Raw genomic sequence first — 20,480 nt, 5'->3', positions numbered from 1 at the left:
GTGGCGCTAAAGAGCTGAAAAACAACGTAACATGTCACTACGTTCGTAATTGTTGGCCAACAATTGTGTGGCCGTGTGTATGCAAGACAAGTTTGGGCCAATGCCCTTTGTTCAAAAGTCCACGGTTTTGTTGGCCAACAATCCGATCGTGTGTACGAGGCTTAAGTCCTAATGCGTAGGGTTCAATAATGAGTTGGCCCAACCTTTGCAGCTATAGCAGCTTCAACTCTTCTAGGAAGGCTGTCCACAAGGCTTAGGAGTGTGTCTATGGGAATGTTTGACCATTCTTCCAAAAGTGCATTTGTGAGGTCAGGCACTGATGTGGATGAGAAGGCCTGGCTCGCAGTCTTTGCTCTAATTCATCCCAAAGGTGTTCTACCGGGTTGAGGTTAGAACTCAAGCCAGACAAATTCCTCCACCCCAAACTCGCTCATCCATGTCCTTATGGAGATATATAATGAAATGTAGCACTAAAGTGATAACAAACAATATAAAGTGCAATATGTCATACAGTGATGAAAAAATATATTATAAGGAAATACAACATACAATGGTCAAAAACATGTATGGTGAATAAAAAGGTGCTGTAAAAATGAGAAAAATAAAGCCAATGATGGATCGCTATATCATGAAGTAAGTTCAAATAAGATAGAACATGAGAATAGTCCACCCTTATAATGGAGCGACACTGTCAGCGACAGTGAATCAATCACGCTTAGGATGCCAGAACATGGAACTCCAATGATGAACCCTGGAACTCACACAGATGGAGATGAAGCTGGAACTTGAATGACGGTCAATCCAGGTGTAAACAATAAGAGCAAGACACTCTCATCCAAAGGAATATGAAAATAAAAACATGCCTCCATGTGGTGTAGATCAAAATGGATGGGTTTTATTTAAAATACCAGCATCGATCCATAAATGTAAATATATGTGATCACAAAGTGTAAGCAATGTGGGGAGCTGAAAAGCAAAACCCACAGGGTCGCAGAAGAGTTGAAGTTGTTATAGCTGCAAAGGGTTGGCCAACTTAATATTGAACCCTACGGACTAAGAGTGGGATGCCATTAAAGTTTATGTGCGTGTAAAAGTGGGTGTCCCAAAATTTTTGGTAATATAGTGTATGTCTCTTAACACAGTCTTCCTTTCAGTACATTTGCAAGCGCAAAACATCAGACATTTTATTTCTCAATTAGGACATTTTACATTCATCAACAAACTTTTTCCTAAAAATAATTTTTCCCTTAGGTTTACTTGGGAACATTTGGAGTTGAATTAAAATATAATTTATGCTACAAATCAAAGGAATGCTTAAATAAAATATACTGACATGTTGGTGAAACGAAACAGATGACTTTCCAATGATCGGATGACTGTCCACATTTATCACAAACTCATCTCTATCTGAAATGTAATTCACATTCATATCGTATAGACTGAAAGTCAACACATAACTATATGCTGCGCTAGAGTCTATTACATATGCTTTTTCTTCCTGGGTTCAGGCACGAATCAAAGAGGTGATTTGTTCCCCAGAATACATCAGTGAGATGCCTGATTGAACTCATGAAGTGCCAAGTAGTTCTCAAGGTTAGTTTTTTTCTCTCACCAGCATGAATTTTCTACAATTCTAAGCTTGCTCTCCAACCTCTCTCTACAAAAACCTCGGCACTTGTTGAAGTATAAAGTTTTCACTGTCTACCTTCCAAAGATTCCACATCTGTGATCTCCTTTACTAAGTCAGTATGAGAGGGCAGCAAGAAAGCAGTAAAGGATGTCCCCCTTGACTCTGCAGGATGCTAACCTCTGGGATGCACAGGTGTACCATTGTGTTCAGTCACTGCATGCGGCGTCTCATCTGGTTAGTGGAACTAGGACCAAAGAACTGCGGAGCTACCGAGAATACTAAATTATACCTAATACAAACTTTGTATGAGGAGAAATAAAATCGCTTCTTAAAGGCTTAAACATTTGATCAGAGTTTACCCGTTTTCTTGGAGAAATTGCAGCAAACGTAATTTGCATTCTCTTATTTTGTTTTTTGTTTGTTTTTTTTTTTTACTATAAATCATTTATTTTGGAAAATTATAAAAGATACAAAGAAATAAGGCTTCTCAACTCCTATCCTCAGGGCCCACTAACAGGCCAAATTTTAAGTATGACCTTGGGGAAATGCAGACTAGAATACTGCAATAAATGAGCAATAAATTATATCACCTGTGATATATTTCAGTTATCTTCCAAACCTGGCCTGTTAGTGGGTCCTGAGGACAGGAGTTGTGAAACACTGATCTAGACAAAAACAGTAGTGCAAAATAACAAACAATACCCCTTATTTCTTAATAATTTACATTTCTTATAAGAGTTTGAAGTACGTTATAAATGAAAGAAGGGATTAAGCAACAGAATTAAGGCCTGTGTCAGCGAGTTTTGTTTGTGTCAGACAGGTTTTGCATTCCAATACAAGTCCATGGGAATGCAAAACCAACTTGAAGCTGGCCACATGCATGTAAAAGAAGGTCAACTGCAGGTCGGTTTCACCTATTATGAATTTTGAATGATCACAGAAGTCTCAAATTGATGCCATCAACACATACCCAAAGCCCATTGACAAAGGCCCTAAAGGTCACATCTTCACTGGTATCAAGGTAGCTCTGAATATCCCTGCAAGCTCGGTGTATATCTAAAGACCATATATACATGCAAAAATAGAAGTAGAAACACTGGTGCACTGGAAAGTGCAGGTAAAACAACTTCAGTAAATAAAAAAAGGTTCAAACTAGACGTACAATGAAGTGAAATGTTCAGGTTATATCACCAACCCAAACCATCCAGAGAAACAGGTGGAACTAGATTGCAGTTGATGATAAGCTAAGATGGTACTTCCTCTATAATTATGTTTAAGAGTCTTAAATAGGCAAAAGCAAACTGTCCAACGGTGCCAAAATTCAGTCCAAATTCAGAATGAAACGAGTAAACAGAACAAGTTGGCACAGCAGGTGAGCTTTCACCATTTGTCTTGGTGATATGTCCTATACAAGTCACTTCTTTGTAGGTGCAAGTTTAATTGTAAGCAGTAGGTTGGGTGTTAAGCTTAGAATGAGAAATAGGTTAAGTGCTCGAGTGTTCTTGATAACTTTAGGGCCTAGCTGCAATTTTTGAAACTAATGTTTGTTCTCAGCCCTGGAGGATCCACACCTAAATGTCCAGTGCCAGGTCTTGAGATCCAAAGAGTAACTTACCATACATACATTTACAACCTAACACTTAGGGCCTCACGCAATTCTCCCTTTACCTGTCATGCACATAGACAATACATGCCTATGGAAAGGCAGCCTAACATGTCATGAAATATTCAAAAGTTCCCCATCACTAAATGAGGAATAAATAGAACAATAAATGTGACAATTACCAGTCAATTAAGGCAGAAGAATCAGTCACTGTAATTTAAAGCATGTGCACCAGGAAAATACATCTACAGTTATTTGCTTTTACACATATGCCCTTTGGATTGAAAATAAAACTCTTTGATGGAGTATCTGCACATATATCGGTATATAAACACTTTCGGTTTGAAAATAAATGTTAGATATTTTTTATAAGCTTACTGGACAATCTACACAAAAAATCATAATAGAATAACTGGCTCAGAGGTGCAAGGCAGACAAGGACAATGCATATAAAGATGAAAGGTGTACAGAATTAGGACCTATCAACACTGATATGTGCCTTAACACTGCAAATCATTTTTCAAAGTGATCACTTATGCAATGGGGTTGATTTACCAAAGGCAAATAGACTGTTCACTTTGCAAGGGAATTATCCCCAGAGCTTAGTGAATGAAGTGAGACTTTGCTGACTTCCATCATCCAATCATTTGCAAGAAAAAAAGAAAAACTTTTTTTTTCTTGCACACGATTTGGTATTCTTTGCAAAGTGGCATTTCATCACATTCACTAAGCTCTGGGAAAAACTCCCTTGCAAAGTGCAACCTCCCTTGCAGAGTGAACAGCTTGTTTGTCTTTAATAAACCAATATTATTGAATATGTTTCATTTTACTATTAAGACATTGGATTGTTCTAATAAAACATGTTACTTTAATTCCTGACCTGCTGTAGGTCAATTTGCTTTTTTTCTTAACAACAGATCCCTAGGAGCAATATAACAGCTTATAATGGATAATAACTTTAAAGTACATCGTAACATGATATAAAGGACAGAGGGGGAAACATATGTGAAGTGTAGGAATGCGAATTTTTAAGTAATTAATATTTTCTGTTCTACGGATTACATTCACCTAATCATCAGCATCAGTCACAATCAATGCTCATTAAAACTAGATTACAAGAAAAACAAGGCATTTAAATGACATCTCAATGTCAATGGTAATGACAAGCCTTAGCACTAGGCAAATACAGGTCCTTGACGCTGATCAATAACTACTATTAAGATCAATTTAGTGTCTCAAAGTCAACTGAAAGCTCTCAAGACGTCCCATCCAATTAAGTGTAAAATGCTAGTAATGGCGCAGTCACTCCACTTACCACGAGAAGCATGTTTAATCAGGATGCTGTTCCCAAATCACACACACAGTAATATGTGCATTGGACCCACTGAGAGACATCCTTTAGAGAATTCTAGAGACTAGGAAATCTCTAATAGTGTGTGCAACAGCTGTCACTGCTAATGCTCTGCCTGTGAAGTCCTTGCCCCTCTGGTGTTGCTAACCAGCCCTAATTTGATTACTTTCTTCTCTTATTCTTGGCTTGGAACTCTCTTTCAGAGTGACAGAAACACAACAAGGAAGACAAAAACTAATATCTGTGTTGCAGAGATCAGCCTGCACATCCTTTAACTCCCAGAAGGAGACCTTATTGTGCATCCTTCCATCCCAGTGGGATAGGATTTGGTTGGAACAAAAGGACTCAAGACACCACAATGCTTGGCATCCCAGAAGGGACATACAAACATCCTCCTTACATCAGTGAAGGGTCTCACAACTATTTTCGGTTAAATGGCTTCTGCTCCACATTGCAGAGAACATTTTCCAAAGTTACAAACAGTGATATGGTATATGGTAGAGATACCGTACATCATATATTTATTGCATAATGCTGAACATTTTTTGATAGGGAAACAGATATGTCTCTATAACTAGATATAACCCCATTCACTAACATATGTTACAATATTTAACAATCTTAAAACATAGCAAAAAACAAAAATGTAATTTATTGCAGTTTACCAACCTTGAGGCTGGGTTCACATATATGCAAATTGGATGTGTGTTTTCCTGCATTCAATTTGCATGACAGGAGAGTGTGCCCGGCTCTCAATGAAGCCAGTTCACACAGCTCCGGAGTGGCCGCGGTATGCATTTGGAAAGGGTCCTGTGCGTCTTTGGTTCTGATTCAGGTGCAAATTCAGGCAAAAAGGTGAGCAGGGATGCACTGGATCCCCTGCTGTGAGCCACAGCTGCAGCATGTGTGAACCCAGCCTTAATTGTAATGGCTACATTCGTCTTTTGTTTTTAGGCTTTATTTTCATCTGGTGATCTGGCCAATAACTCACTTCCTGTCTTTGGGTGCCTCCTCTGTCTACTGAGTAGCAATGGAGACACCCTTGGACAGCAGCGCTCTGGAAAGAGGGTAGTGTTAGATGAATTTAGATAGACTTTACATAAGCAACCAACAAATTAAAGTCTAACCCCAGCTAACACTTTTTAATCTGTTCCAAAAAATGTTTTTCTTTTGGGATAAAGTATTTACATAAATGAATAAAAACTGACTATTGTAAGCCTCCCTGTCAATGGTAAATGTTTTGTGTCAACTCCCTAACTGCTATAAATATAATGATAAGGACAGATCTAGGCAACATTTAGCACCACATCCCATAAATTCTAAGAAAATTTTTTTTTAAAGGGAAACCAAAGGGACTTTTAAGGTGCTTGCACATTAAAGTAGATAAACATGTATAACTTTATCCATAAAAGTAGTTTTTATTTAATACAATTAAAACAAACAGTATGACAAAACAGTTAATCACTTAAAAACAGTGTTTAGATATCAAAGACGCCACGTCTATTGGTGGGCAATTAATCAAAAAAGTACCACTTGACCATAAAGCCACTCTACATGTTTCGCTCAATTCGGAGCTTCCTCAGGAATTTTGGCAATATAATAAAATAAGGTACACAGGCTGCCACACACAGAAGGCAAAATTGTTTTTTAATGAGGCAAGCCAAGGATTGGCATCAGTTATATTCAAGCTGTGTCTCTCACATCAAGAGTTCCCATCAATTTGTGGCCACAGAGGGAGGTAAAGTTAATGTATCCTTTAATAGAATCAAAAATCTCTGTATTAGGGACACCATAACCTCATAGACAGTTTAATAAAACGGTGTGTTGATCAGCATCCACTAGGGGGCCCTACTTCATCACCTGGGAGTCAATATATGAAGTTCCAGACAGTGAAGTTTTTTGAGAAAAGGTTCTGGTATGAATAGAACCAGCAGGTGACGATTTGGGGAGAGACATAAAGTCTCCCCTGTGATGAGGAGCCTGCAGCAGGTCAACACACTGTTTTGACATTCAATGTATATGTATTTCCTATATATATAGTTTTTAACATTGTATATTAATAAATAATTTATATTTTTTATCATTATTTGTGTTCTAAATTGTTCTTGTCAACCCTTTTTCCCTGCCTTACTATACTTATCTGTCCTGGGATGAGGTGCCGTATCTATTAGGACATTCCACTCATTACCAATTTCTTTTGGTGGTATTTGATCACCAGTGTGGTTTTTATTTTTTGTGCTATAAACAAATAAAGAGCGACAATTTTGAAAAGAACACAATATTTTGTCATTTTTGCTATAATAAATATCCCAAATTTAAAAAAAAATGTTTAGGCCGATATGTATTCTTCTACATATTTTTGGTAAAAAAATCGCAATAAGCGCATATTGATTGGTTTGTGCAAAAGTTATAGTGTCTATAAAATAGGGGATAGATTTATGTCATTTTTATTATTATTTTTTTTTTTTACTAGTAATGGTGGCTATCTGCGATTTTTATCAGGACTGCGACATTGCGGCGGACAGATCGGACACTTTTGATACTATTTTGGGACCACTGACATTTATACAGCGATCAGAGCTAAAAATAGCCATTGATTACTGTATAAATGTCACTGGCAAGAAAGGGGTTAACACTAGGGGGCGATCAAGGGGTTAACTGTGTTCCCTAGGTGTGTTCTAACTGTAGGGGGGATTGGACTGACTAGGGGAGGAGAGAGATCGGTGTTCATACTTAGTATGAACACATAATCTCTCTCCTCTCCCCTGAGAGAACTGGGATTTGTGTATTTACACACACAGATCCTGGTTCTCGCTCTGTCACGAGCGATCGCGGGTGCCCGGTGGTCATCGTGCCAGCCAGGCATGCGCATCAGCTCCGGGTACACGTGGCGTGCCTGTGGTGTGACGTCATACAGAAGCGATGTACAGCTATGGCGATTTGCGCAGCTGTGCCAACCTGCCGCAGTATAACTGCGGTGGCTGGTCGGCTAGCAGTTAATCACTGAGGGAGAGGAGAATAAGACATGGCTTCCTCCTGCCTGCAGCAGACTGGTGACATCATCATTTAACCAGGCAAAATCACTTAAAGTGGAGTTCCACCCACTTTTACAACTCTTCAGCATCCCTCACTAAACTGTGCACTGTAAACGAATTGGATATTTTTAAATTTTTTTCTCAGCACCTACTATATATCTGCTGCATTCATTTTTCACTTCCTCCTCCCTGGCCGTGGCCCATCGCATCATTTCCTGTTTGCAATGCCTTCTGGGAAGGGGAAGCAACTTCCTCTGACACTGCTGTTGCTATGGAAACCTGACCTGAAACCTATTACACTGCTTGTGCTGCACTGAGCATGTGTGAGATCTGCAATGATGAGATCTAGGAAGAAATACAGTCTGGCTTCAGATGCCCACACTTAAGATGGCCTCGGCCTGCTGTAAGTTTATAAAATAACAAACTACTGCTATAAACTAACAAAACAGACCTTAGTTTACAGACTAACTTTACTAGAATACATTAAGCGTTTGTATTATAGGGGTATTTTTATTTAAAAAGTATAATTTTGGCCGGAACACCACTTTAAGTGCAAACCAAATACTGCTTTTTAATGATAAGGTAGAGCTTTTCGGAAACATATGGTGAAGAGTTAGGCATTTCTTCATGAAGACTTGTAAAGCTACTGAAAAATCCACTTTAAATACCTTAATCATGTTAAATTAGTCCTAACATCTTTTGTTTTGTTTTTAATCCAAATATAATGATATAACGCTTGTTTCTTTCTAGATATACTATACATGCCTACTCATCTTTGGCTTACAAAGATTACAAAGTTTACAAAACATGTATTTATTTATTTATAGCAAGTTTGGTTAATCTACAGTCTAAACCAGGTTAACATTTTTGGTGATATTTTTTCACATATTTTTGTTTTTTTTTATAAATTTTTATAGATTAATTTTTTTTCTTAATTACATGACAGCGATTGTTAGGGCTCATGCACACAGGCTTAAAAAACACTGCTTTTACAAGTGTTTTTTCAGTGTTTTTTTTTTTTCTTGCCTGTAAACGGCAACGCAGCTCTATATTAGTCTATGTGGCGATGTACATTAGGTGTTTAGATCTATATGTCAAGAACAGCATTTACAGGCATAAAAAAATGCACCAAAGCTGTGTTCTGAGAGTAGCTTATGAGCATAATTTAGACACGTGTGCGCGTAAGAGCATAAAGCATGAGGATAAATTAATATTTTGGCAGAAAAAAATCCAGCATATTTTCAGCATAAATTCATATGCCCACGTGCATAAATTCTTACATGAATGTATATGCCTTATTCATAATTGTTTTTTGGGGTTTTTTGGTAAAATTTTGGGGTATAAATTGAGTCCTTGGCTAGAACTTCATCTATTCCTTACTTAACTTTTTAATTAGTATTATTGTAATGCTTATTGTATTATGTGTGAAAAGGGTGTGAAGGGATACATCATAGCCAAGTAACCAACTCACCAAATAGCCAATATTCCACAGTTTCTCCAACTACAGATCTTTAAAACACCTTTTAAAATGTAGATTTACCACTTCAGAAAGGAGGATTTTCAAAGTACAGATTTCTCATGAATTTACAGTAAATGTCTCAATAGCTGGGTTATTAATAGGGTGAGTAATACAGTTCATTTTTCATTCTGTAAAATGGATGTTTGTAAATGTTGGCAAATGTTGCTTGATCTGGTGTATGATCTATTAATATGACGATGGATTAGTTAATAATGGTACATTGAACACCACATTCACCACTCTGCCCTTTGTTATGTTGCTCATGTGTTTTACATTTTCAGCTTTAAAAGAACATGTTTACCAGCCTTGTCAGAGCCAAAAATCATTCACAATCCCTAAGAATGTTTGTAGAAGTGCATAAGCCTTTACACAAATATCCACACAAATGTCTTTTCACATTCTTGTTTTTACAACAGTTACCTCAAGAGACGTTTCATTTAACAACTAGATGTTGATTATAAATAGCTTTCAAGTAGATACCAATAATTATTATCTTATAAAAGCATTACCATGTTAATGGCAATTCAGAAATAGTTTTTCTTCTTTTTAAATCTGCAGTTTTTAATAAAAGTCTACCTTCTATCCAATAGGGAGGTCGGTGATAAGGCACTTCCTCCTATAGAGTGACAACTGACTCTCAGTGGCAAACAGTCCTTCACCTCCACACCAGTAGCAGCACAACTTGTTTAAAAACACACCAATCAGACCAGTCAATGATGGTGTGGCAGCACATTCCGATCTATCCTCCCCTCAATATGTTGACTCTCAGCACTTGTACACTGCAGTAAAATTCAACCAGTGCTAACCTTTTATTTCCCAGAGTGTTACGGTGCAAGAAATTTAAAAACAAATCCAGTTACATTTTAATGCCGCGTACACAGGACTAGACTTTCCGGCAGAAAAGGTCCGACGGAATCATTCCGTTGGACATACTGATCATGTGTGGGCTTCATCAGACTTTTTCTTTCTAAAATTCTGACGGACCTAGGAATAGAACATGTTTCAAATCTTTCCAATGGACTCAGTTCCTATTGGGAAAACCACTCGTCTGTATGCTATTCCGACGGACCAAAAACGACGGAAGAGCAGCTATTGGCTACTGGCTATTGAACTTCCTTTTTCTAGTCCCGTCGTACATCATCCCGTTCTAAACTATCAGACTTTGGTGTGATCGTGTGTAGGCAAGTCCGTTTCAGCGGAACTCCGTCAGAGAGACCGGCGGAGTCTATTCTGATGGAGAGTCCAGTCATGTGTACACGGCATAAGAATACACCAGCAAAAGTGTGCCAATTAATTAAATAACGTGTGTAGGTGCATTGGCCTTGAATGCAGAAGTGTGCATAGGTATAGTGGCAAAAATCACATTAATTCAGTAATGTTGAGGGCAGAAGCATGCATCAGTGCCGTGGCAGTGATGGGAATCATTCCTGACGATGCAGTGTTGGATAGTGGGGTTGTGTGCATAGGTGCAGCAGCAAAGACTGGTGTTCTGCAGATAGATGCAAGAAGGGTCCTGTATATGTGGCAGGTTGACAGTTGATTGTAGGGTGGGTGTAGAGAGTGCCTGTCTGTCACAATGCACATGGAGTGGGGGGGGGGTGTCACTGCACAGCACTATGACTGATTGACTTACTATAGGAGGGCAGGCCGATGTAAATATATACAGTGTATATATATATATATATATATATATATATATATATATATATATATATATATATTTATGGTTGAATGGCCAATATGGACATGGATAACCTTTATAGTTAAGATAAGACTTACCATATGAAATGAACCTGGAAGTGTGGACTTAACATATGAAATGGACCTGAAAGTGTGCCTTGGTCTGATGGACGGTATGCCAAAATAAGGGGGCATACCCTAGTTTGAGAAATAATTATATTGTGAAGAGAAATGAATAATTGAGAAATGCCCTGAAAAGGGGGTATGGGAGGGTGGGTATCGCGCACAGGAAACCGACAAGTACCATAGGCGAGTGGGCTGGTTAAATACCCCCCGGGCTCCTCCCATAAATTCAGGCCACCATACTGGCCTTCCTACTTATGGTTGAAGCCCTATGGCCGATACGGACATGGATAACCTTTATGGTTAAGATAAGACTTACCATATGAAATTAACCTGGAAGTGTGGACTTACCATATGAAATGGACCTGAAAGTGTGCCTTGGTCTGATGGACGGTATGCCAAAATAAGGGGGCAAAAACATTCAGGTAGGGGTATAGTATTTTATTGGTATTAAGTAATTCATTGAGCCAATTTTGAAAATGCCTGTGCCATCTCCACTTGAGGATTGGGGATACACCGGGCGAAGCAGGCTGACTTCCACCTGCCTAGTCTTTTAATGACGTGGTCTGGGACCCCGTGGCGGGATGCTGCTGAGGCCGCTCCAATACGAAAGGAATAGCCGGAGTACTGACTAGGGTTAAGGTGAAGGTTGCGGAGAAGTATCCTTATGTGTTTCATAAACTGACAGGCACTTAAGGGTTTGACTGGAAACGGTAGAAGGGGACTGGAGTCCGGTTGTTCAGGCAGGAGTGACAGAAGATGATTAAGTACGGTGACTGGACACCAGTCATTATTGGTTTTGTAAAGGTGGATGTCTACTCCAGAGCCTGCCTGCTGGGTTTTAGAAACCTCGAGGTAGAGGACAAAGTGGTCTTGGTAGCGAACCAAGTGCCGTCTGCGTAGTACTTGGCCTGCGGGGTTGTTACAGGTAAACTCGCCAGGTCGCAAGAACACGTAGTAGGCCAAGTATATGGCTGCTTGTAGGACCATACTGGAGAGAAGACCGAATGGAGAAGTATTCAGGATAGTTGACATATCCCTAAAGATGGGCCCGTAATGGGTAAACGTTTGGTACTGACCACCGGTTGGTGTTTCTGAGTGCCACGTAGGATGGCTCGAATAGCGTGGGACGAAAACAGTGAAGATTTTTCAGGGTCTTGAAGAGTCAAGAAATGTTGTATGCCGGCTAGGTATAGCCGAATAGTATCATGGGATAAGGCCAGCTGAGTATGGTAGTATGAAATGAAGGCCAGTACTTGCTTGACATCTGTTGTTCCCTCGAAGCAGGGTGCCAGAAATTTATTGAACGCCCTCCAAGCTGCCTGGTAGGCTTTGAGTGTGTTATGGGAGAGTGAGTGATTGATAAGCTGCGTTGCTCCTTGTAAATGTTGAACTAGTCCAGGGTCAGCTGAGACCAAACGGGGATAGGGGCCGACACTGGGTCGGCTCCGGGAACCTGTTTGAAAAAAGAAGCGTAATTAAAATGTGACAGTGCGTCTGCAGCTAAGTTGTATTTGCCTGGAATAAATGAGCAGTGGATATTAAATTGATGTTGCAAAGACAGTTGTACCAATCTGCGCAGGAAGGACATGACTGCTAGGGACTTGGACCTGCCTTTGTTGATAATGTCTGCTGTGGCCTGATTGTCGGTGGTGAAGACCACAGTTTGTCCTGTCCAATGATGACCCCAGAGCTGTGCGGCTGCCACTATGGGATAGAGCTCGAAGAGGGAGGATGTTCGGGTGAAGCCGGGTATCAACAGTATCTGCGGAGGCCAGGGTCCTGAAAACCATTGGTGGCCAAAAATTTGCCGCAAAGCCTGTGGAAGCTGCAGTATCTGTCACCACCTGGGGTAAATGGGACGAAACCGTAGGTATAAATAGGGATATACCATTCCAGGTGGAAAGGAATTCCTCCCACATAGATAGGTCCGCTATTGCTGCGGTATCTAGATTTAGGATCTGATCGGGGTCTTGAGTTTGTGACAGAAATACCAGCAGCCGTGACACAAAGGTGTGACCTTGTGGAATAATTCGCATGGCGAAATTAAGCATTCCCAGGAGAGATTGCAGCTGTTTTTTAGTACACCCCCTAGTGTGGGTGAACTCTTGGAGGACCGCCCTAATGTGGGATAGTTTGACGGGGGAGACTGGCCTGCATGGTGCCGGTTCTAAGTTGACCCCAAGAAAGGTGATGTTGTGTGCTGGACCGTCGACTTTATGCTCAACAATGGGAACATTGAGATTTCCGAATACGACTCTGAGTTTGTCGAGGTCTCCTGGGGGCATACTGGGTGGTTCTATTAGTAAGAAGTCGTCCAAGTAATGGATGACCTCTTGACACTGAGCTTTGTGCAAGAGTATCCAGGCGAGGGACCAAGCAAATGTGTCAAAGAGCCAAGGGCTACTCTTTGAACCGAAAGTCAATTTCGTGGCAAAATAGTATGCCTCCTTCCACTTGATGCCATGCCAGCACCAAAGGGATGGGTGAATAGGCAGGAGCTTGAAGACGTCCGAGATGTCGGCTTTGGAGAGCCAGGCGCCTGTACCTGCTTTGATGATTGCTTGGATTGCCATATCCACAGAGGAATATTTTAGGGAGAACTCTTCAGAGGGGATTAGGGAATTGAGACTGGGGATGTTGGAAAAATGAGGCGCAGACAGGTCATACACCAAACGTAGTTTATTTGAGAACTTGCCCTTGACAAGCCCAATAGGGTGACTCTCCAAATACTGAAAGGGGGCTGAGTGAAGAGGCCTATAATGAACTCTTGATCTATTTCTGTTTGTAAGAGCTGGTCTATGGCCTGCTCGTCAGTGGCCGCTGAGCGGAGATTCCTACATTCGTAGGTAGTATGGGGCAGTGAAATGAGGCCGGTGTGAAACCCTTCTGAGAAACCTTGGATAAGGTAGGTGGCAAGGGAGGGGGTGGGGTGTGAGGTGAGGTAGAGCCCTAGCCACAAGACGTTGACTCGGCTTAGTCATGCCCTCTTCTGTTGCTTGACTTCACACAGGTTTCTTGGATGCGCTCTTTGGCATAAGGTGCAGATGTGGAGCAGGCGGCACTGACTGAAGTTGCAGGACCCGTAATTATAATTGTTGCAGATGGCTGCCCCTCCCGCGGTTCGGACTGGGCATCCGAATTCGTCCACCTGAGGCGTTTGTGCAGGGGCCGACTGACCCTGAAGTGCACCGGAGGTGGAGGGAAATTCGAAGGGGCGTCTGATTGTTGCATTGGCGCACCAGGTGGCGGTGTGAGTGGAGGACTGGCAAATTGCACACAGTGGTGAGCGCAAGTCGGCAAAGTGGCGACAGAACAGCTCTGTGTCCATGAGGCTCCAATTTGTGGTCGTTTGAAACTGTGTGAGTCTGGCTGCTGCCTTTGTGGAAAAAGAACGATGATAATCGTAGAAAGAAAAACCTCCATACTTGTAGCCCAGATCTACTACGGTATGGAGGTATAAGTCCAGCTCTTCCCTCCTGCTGGGGGCGGCTGAACATAGGACATCCCTCAGCATGCCAAAGGCCAATGTGAATTCTGGGAGAGATAATTTCGGATTGAGTCTGGGGTCTTTGGCCTTAAGGACCACCGACACGTCACCCCAGGTATAGGCCTTATTTTCCGCCAGATCATGGACAGAAATGAGGAGAGAGGCAAGGTTGACGTCCCTGCCGTCCAAAATGTCCTTCCTGATAGTGGCCGGAACCAAATGGGAGGGGTAGACAATGGGGCTCCACCCTGTGGTACCTGCCGGAAGGGGTGTCAAAACTTGGGTTGCGGTCGGTTTCGTAAGTTTTGATATCACGGTTTAGTGACATGATATCTAACAATGCGTAAAAACAAACATCAGTCGGAACCCTACCTGCGACAGCTGAGCTAGACGCGTAGTACGAAAATAGGAATCGGTAACGAGGACCTCGAAACTCTCGAGCACGGAAATTGCAATTGCGGGAACTTGCGAGACAAGAACTCACGGACGCTGGTTTTCCGAATAGTCGGCCTAGTGACGTATATCGCACACAGGAAACCGACAAGTACCATAGGCGAGTGGGCTTGTTAAATACCCCCCGGGCTCCTCCCATAAATTCAGACCACCATACTGGCCTTCCTACATATACACAAACTACCAGTCAAAAGTTTTAGAACACCCATTTTTCCAGTTTTTATTGAAATGTACGCAGTTTAATGTCTCAATGTAAAGCATACAACAAACAAACAAAAAAAAATCATAAAAAAGGAATCATGGAATCGTTTTTTTTTTTTTTACAAAATGTAATCTAAATTTTTGACTCGTCAAAGTTACCACCTTTTGCAGATACAGGTGACTCTCAAAAAATTTGAATATCATCAAAAAGTTAAAGTTAGTTTCAGTAATTCAATTAAAAAAGTGAAACTCATATATTTTATATAGATTACACACAGAGTGATATATTTCAAGCATTTCTTTCTTTTAATTTTGATAATGATGGCTTACAGCTAGTGAAAACCCAAAATTCAGTATCTCAGAAAATTAGAATATTACATAAGACCAATAAAAAAGGATTTTTAATACAGAAATGTTGGCTACTGAAAAGTATGTCTAAGTATGGTCTAGTATGCACTATACCAATACTTGGCCAAGGCTCCTTTTGCATGAATTACTGGATCAATGTAAAGGAAGCTCAGGTTGTTTTGATAGTGGCCTTCAGCTCGTCTGCATTGTTAGGTCTGGTGTCTCTCATCTTCCTCTTGACAATACCCCATGGGCTTTAGGTCAGGCAAGTTTGCTGGCTAATCAAGCACAGTGATACTATGATCATTAAAGATACTTTTCACAGTGTGGGCAGGTGCCAAGTCCTGCTGGAAAATGAAATCAGCATCTCCATAAAGCTGGTCAGCAGAGGAAAGTATGAAGTGCTCTAGAATTTCCCAGTAGAGGGCTGCACTGACTTTGGACTTGATAAAACACAGTGGACCAACACCAGCAGATGACATAGCTCCCCAAATCATCACGAACTGTGGAAAATTTTGCATTTTATTTTGAAATCAAGATCCCAGGGTCTGGAGAAAGAGTGGAGAGCCACAGAATCCAAGTTGCATGAGGTCCAGTGTGATGTTTCCACAGTCCATGATGATTTGGGGAGCCATATCATCAAAAAGCCTCTTTACATACCTCTGAAATTACATTATTTTTCAGATTTTTTTTAACCTAAACTTTTTGTTTCACCTCCTGACCGTTTACTGTTTACCTTTGTACCATTTTAGCATATTCGCTGGACCTGAACTCTTTAAATTTCAATAAAAACTGGAAAAATGGGGGTGATCCAAAACTTTTGTAATTTATAATGTGTGTATATATATATATATATATATATATATATATATATATGGATACCCAGTATCTCACAAAAGTGAGTACACCTCTCACATTTTTGTAAATATTTTATTATATCTTTTCATGTGACAACACTGAAGAAATGACACTTTGCTACAATGTAAAGTGGTGAGTGTACAGCTTGTATAAGAGTGTGAATTTGCTGTCCCCTCAAATAACTCAACACACAGCCATTAATGACTAAACCGCTGGCAACAAAAGTGAGTACACCCCTAAGTGAAAATGTTCAAATTAGGCCCAATTAGCCATTTTCCCTCCCTGGTTTCATGGGACTCGTTAGTGTTACAAGGTCTCAGGTGTGAATGGGGAGCAGGTGTGTTAAATTTGGTGTTATCGCTCTCACTCTCTCATACTGGTCACTGGAAGTTCAACATAACACCTCATGGCAAAGAACTCTCTGAGGATCTGAAAAAAAGAATTGTTGCTCTACATCAGGGGTCTCCAATCCCTGGCTCGCAGGCCACATCCGGCCCGCTTGTGTCTTTTGTCCGGCCCGCAGCTGGCAGGTCCGGCAGACAAAAACGATCCCGTCATTCCCGCCCATGCTGCGATGCTGTGCATTGGGATTGGCTGCTGGGACTGCCAATGTCCTAGCAGCCAGTAACATCATTGGCGTGGCACCTCCCGACTACCCGCCCGCTGTTTGTATTAAAGATCCTTCTTCGTGTCTAGCAGTGGGGGAGATACAGGAGAGCTGAAGTCGGCTCTAGTACTGAGGCAAGTGCTAAAGATGTACATGTACAGTACACAGCTAATGGGGACACTCTGATGGGACACTGATGGGGAGACTACTGATGGGGACACTGCTGACGGGGAGACTACTGATGGGGAGACTACTGATGGGAACTGCTGATGGGCACACTCTGATGGGACACTGATGGGGAGACTACTGATGGGGACACGGCTGATGGGGAGACTACTGATGGGGACACGGCTGATGGGGAGACTACTGATAGGGACATGGCTGATGGGGAAACTACTGATGAGGAGACTACTGACAGGGACACGGCTGATGGGGACATGACTGATGGGGGGACTGCTGAGGACACGGCTGCTGGGGACACGGCTGATGGGGAGACTGCTGGGGACACGGCTGATGGGGACACTCTGATGGGACACTGATGGGGAGACTACTGATGGGGACACGGCTGATGGGGAGACTACTGATGGGGACACAGATGATGGGGAGACTACTGATGGGGACACGGATAATGGGAAGACTATTGATGGGGACATGGCTGATGGGGAGACTACTGATGGGGACTAGGCTGATGGGGAGACTGCTGGGGACACGGCTGCTGGGGACACAGCTGATGGGAGTCTGCTGATAGGGACACACTGATGAGGACACTACTGATGGGGAACACTCTGCTGGGGACACTCTTCTGGGGAGACTGCTGATGGGGACACTGATGGGGAGACTACTGATGGGGAGACTACTGATGAGGACACAGCTGATGGGGAGACTGCTGGGGACGCGACTGATGGGGAGACTACTGATGGGGACACGGCTGATAGGGAGACTACTGATGGGGACACTGCTGATGGGGACACTCTGATGGGGAGACTACTGACGGGGACATTACTGATGGGGACACGGCTGCTGGGGACACGGCTGATGGGGAGACTACTGATGGGGACACGGCTGATGGGGAGACTACTGATGGGGACACGGCTGATGGGGAGACTACTGATAGGGACATGGCTGATGGGGAAACTACTGATGGGGAGACGGCTGATGGGGAGACTGCTGGGGACACTCTGCTGGGAACACTCTTCTGGGGAGACTGCTGATGGGGACACTGATGATGGGGGCACTGATGGGGAGACTACTGATGGGGAGACTACTGATGAGGACACAGCTGATGCGGAGACTGCTGGGGACACTACTGATGGGGACACGACTGATGGTGAGATTGCTGATGGGGACACTGCTATAGGGAATACTGCTGATGGGGACACGGCTGATGGAGACACTTCTGCTGGGGACACTCTGATGTGGACACACTGATGGGGACACTGTTGCTGGGGACACTCTGATGGGGACACACTGATGGGGACACGGCTGATGGGGAGACTACTGATGGGACATGATGGCTACCCGCCCGCTGTTTATATTAAAGATCCTTCTGCGTGTCTAGCAGTGGGGGAGTTACAGGAGAGCTGAAGTCGGCTCTAGTACTGAGGCAAGTGCTGAAGATGTACATGTACAGTACACAGCTAATGGGGACACTCTGATGGGACACTGATGGGGAGACTACTGATGGGGACACTGCTGACGGGGAGACTACTGATGGGGAGACTACTGATGGGGAACACTCTGCTGGGGACACTCTTCTGGGGAGACTGCTGATGGGGACACTGATGGGGAGACTACTGATGAGGACACGGCTGATGGGGAGACTGCTGGGGACGCGACTGATGGGGAGACTACTGATGGGGACACGGCTGATGGGGAGATTACTGATGGGGACACACTGATGGGGACATTGCTGCTGGGGACACTGCTGCTGGGGACACGGCTGCTAGGGACACGGCTGCTGGGGACATGGCTGATGGCAACACGGCTGATGGCGACACGGCTGATGGGACTACTGATGGGGAGACTACTGATGGGGACACGGCTGATGGGGAGACTACTGATGGGGACACGGCTGATGGGGAGACTACTGATAGGGACATGACTGATGGGGAAACTACTGATGAGGAGACTACTGACGGGGACACGGCTGATGGGGAGATGACTGATGGGGGGACTGCTGAGGACACGGCTGCTGGGGACACGGCTGATGGGGAGACTGCTGGGGACACGGCTGATGGGGACACTCTGATGGGACACTGATGGGGAGACTACTGATGGGGACACGGCTGATAGGGAGACTACTGATGGGGACACGGCTGATGGGGAGACTACTGATGGGGACACAGATGATGGGGAGACTACTGATGGGGACACGGATAATGGGGAGACTATTGATGGGGACATGGCTGATGGGGAGACTACTGATGGGGACTAGGCTGATGGGGAGACTGCTGGGGACACGGCTGCTGGGGACACAGCTGATGGGAGTCTGCTGATGGGGACACACTGATGAGGACACTACTGATGGGGACACTCTGCTGGGGACACTCTTCTGGGGAGACTGCTGATGGGGACACTGATGGGGAGACTACTGATGGGGAGACTACTGATGAGGACACGGCTGATGGGGAGACTGCTGGGGACGCGACTGATGGGGAGACTACTGATGGGGACATGGCTGATAGGGAGACTACTGATGGGGACACTGCTGATGGGGACACTCTGATGGGGAGACTACTGACGGGGACATTACTGATGGGGACACGGCTGCTGGGGACACGGCTGATGGGGACACAGCTGATGGGGACATGGCTGATGGGGACACGGCTGATGGGGAGACTCTGATGGGACACTGATGGGGAGACTACTGATGAGGACATGGCTGATGGGGAGACTACTGATGGGGACACGGCTGATAGGGAGACTACTGATGGGGACACGGCTGATGGGGAGACTACTGATAGGGACATGGCTGATGGGGAAACTACTGATGGGGAGACGGCTGATGGGGAAACTGCTGGGGACACGGCTGCTGGGGACACGGCTAATGGGGAGACTTCTGGGGACACGGCTGATGGGGACACTCTGATGGGACATTGATGGGGACACGGCTGATGGGGAGACTACTGATGGGGACATGGATGATGAGGAGACTACTGATGGGGACATGGCTGATGGGGAGACTACTGATGGGTACACGGCTGATGGGGAGACTGCTGGGGACACTCTGCTGGGAACACTCTTCTGGGGAGATTGCTGATGGGGACACTGCTGATGGGGGCACTGATGGGGAGACTACTGATGGGGAGACTACTGATGAGGACACAGCTGATGCGGAGACTGCTGGGGACACTACTGATGGGGACACGACTGATGGTGAGACTGCTGATGGGGACACTGCTATAGGGGATACTGCTGATGGGGACACGGCTGATGGAGACACTTCTGCTGGGGACACTCTGATGTGGACACACTGATGGGGACACTGTTGCTGGGGACACTCTGATGGGGACACACTGATGGGGACACGGCTGATGGGGAGACTACTGATGGGACATGATGGCTACCCGCCCGCTGTTTATA

General features: G+C 43.7%; 1 protein-coding gene across 1 annotated transcript in view; it reads right to left on the bottom strand.

Moving 5' to 3' along the window:
- REELD1 (reeler domain containing 1) overlaps positions 1 to 4,664 on the bottom strand; it is a 97,537-nt gene extending 92,873 nt beyond the window's left edge. Inside the window, exon 1 of the mRNA XM_073611051.1 lies at positions 4,549 to 4,664. Within this exon, the coding sequence (XP_073467152.1) occupies positions 4,549 to 4,560 (12 nt within the window). The 5' untranslated portion in view covers positions 4,561 to 4,664. The remainder of the gene's footprint in view (positions 1 to 4,548) is intronic.
- Positions 4,665 to 20,480: the final 15,816 nt, after the last annotated feature.

The sequence above is a fragment of the Aquarana catesbeiana genome, linkage group LG01 (genome assembly GCF_042186555.1).
Source record: "Aquarana catesbeiana isolate 2022-GZ linkage group LG01, ASM4218655v1, whole genome shotgun sequence".
In the NCBI taxonomy this organism is placed as follows: Eukaryota; Metazoa; Chordata; class Amphibia; order Anura; family Ranidae; genus Aquarana; species Aquarana catesbeiana.
The sequence above is the reverse complement of the archived record's forward strand: the minus strand, read 5'-3'. Positions and strand labels throughout refer to the sequence as shown.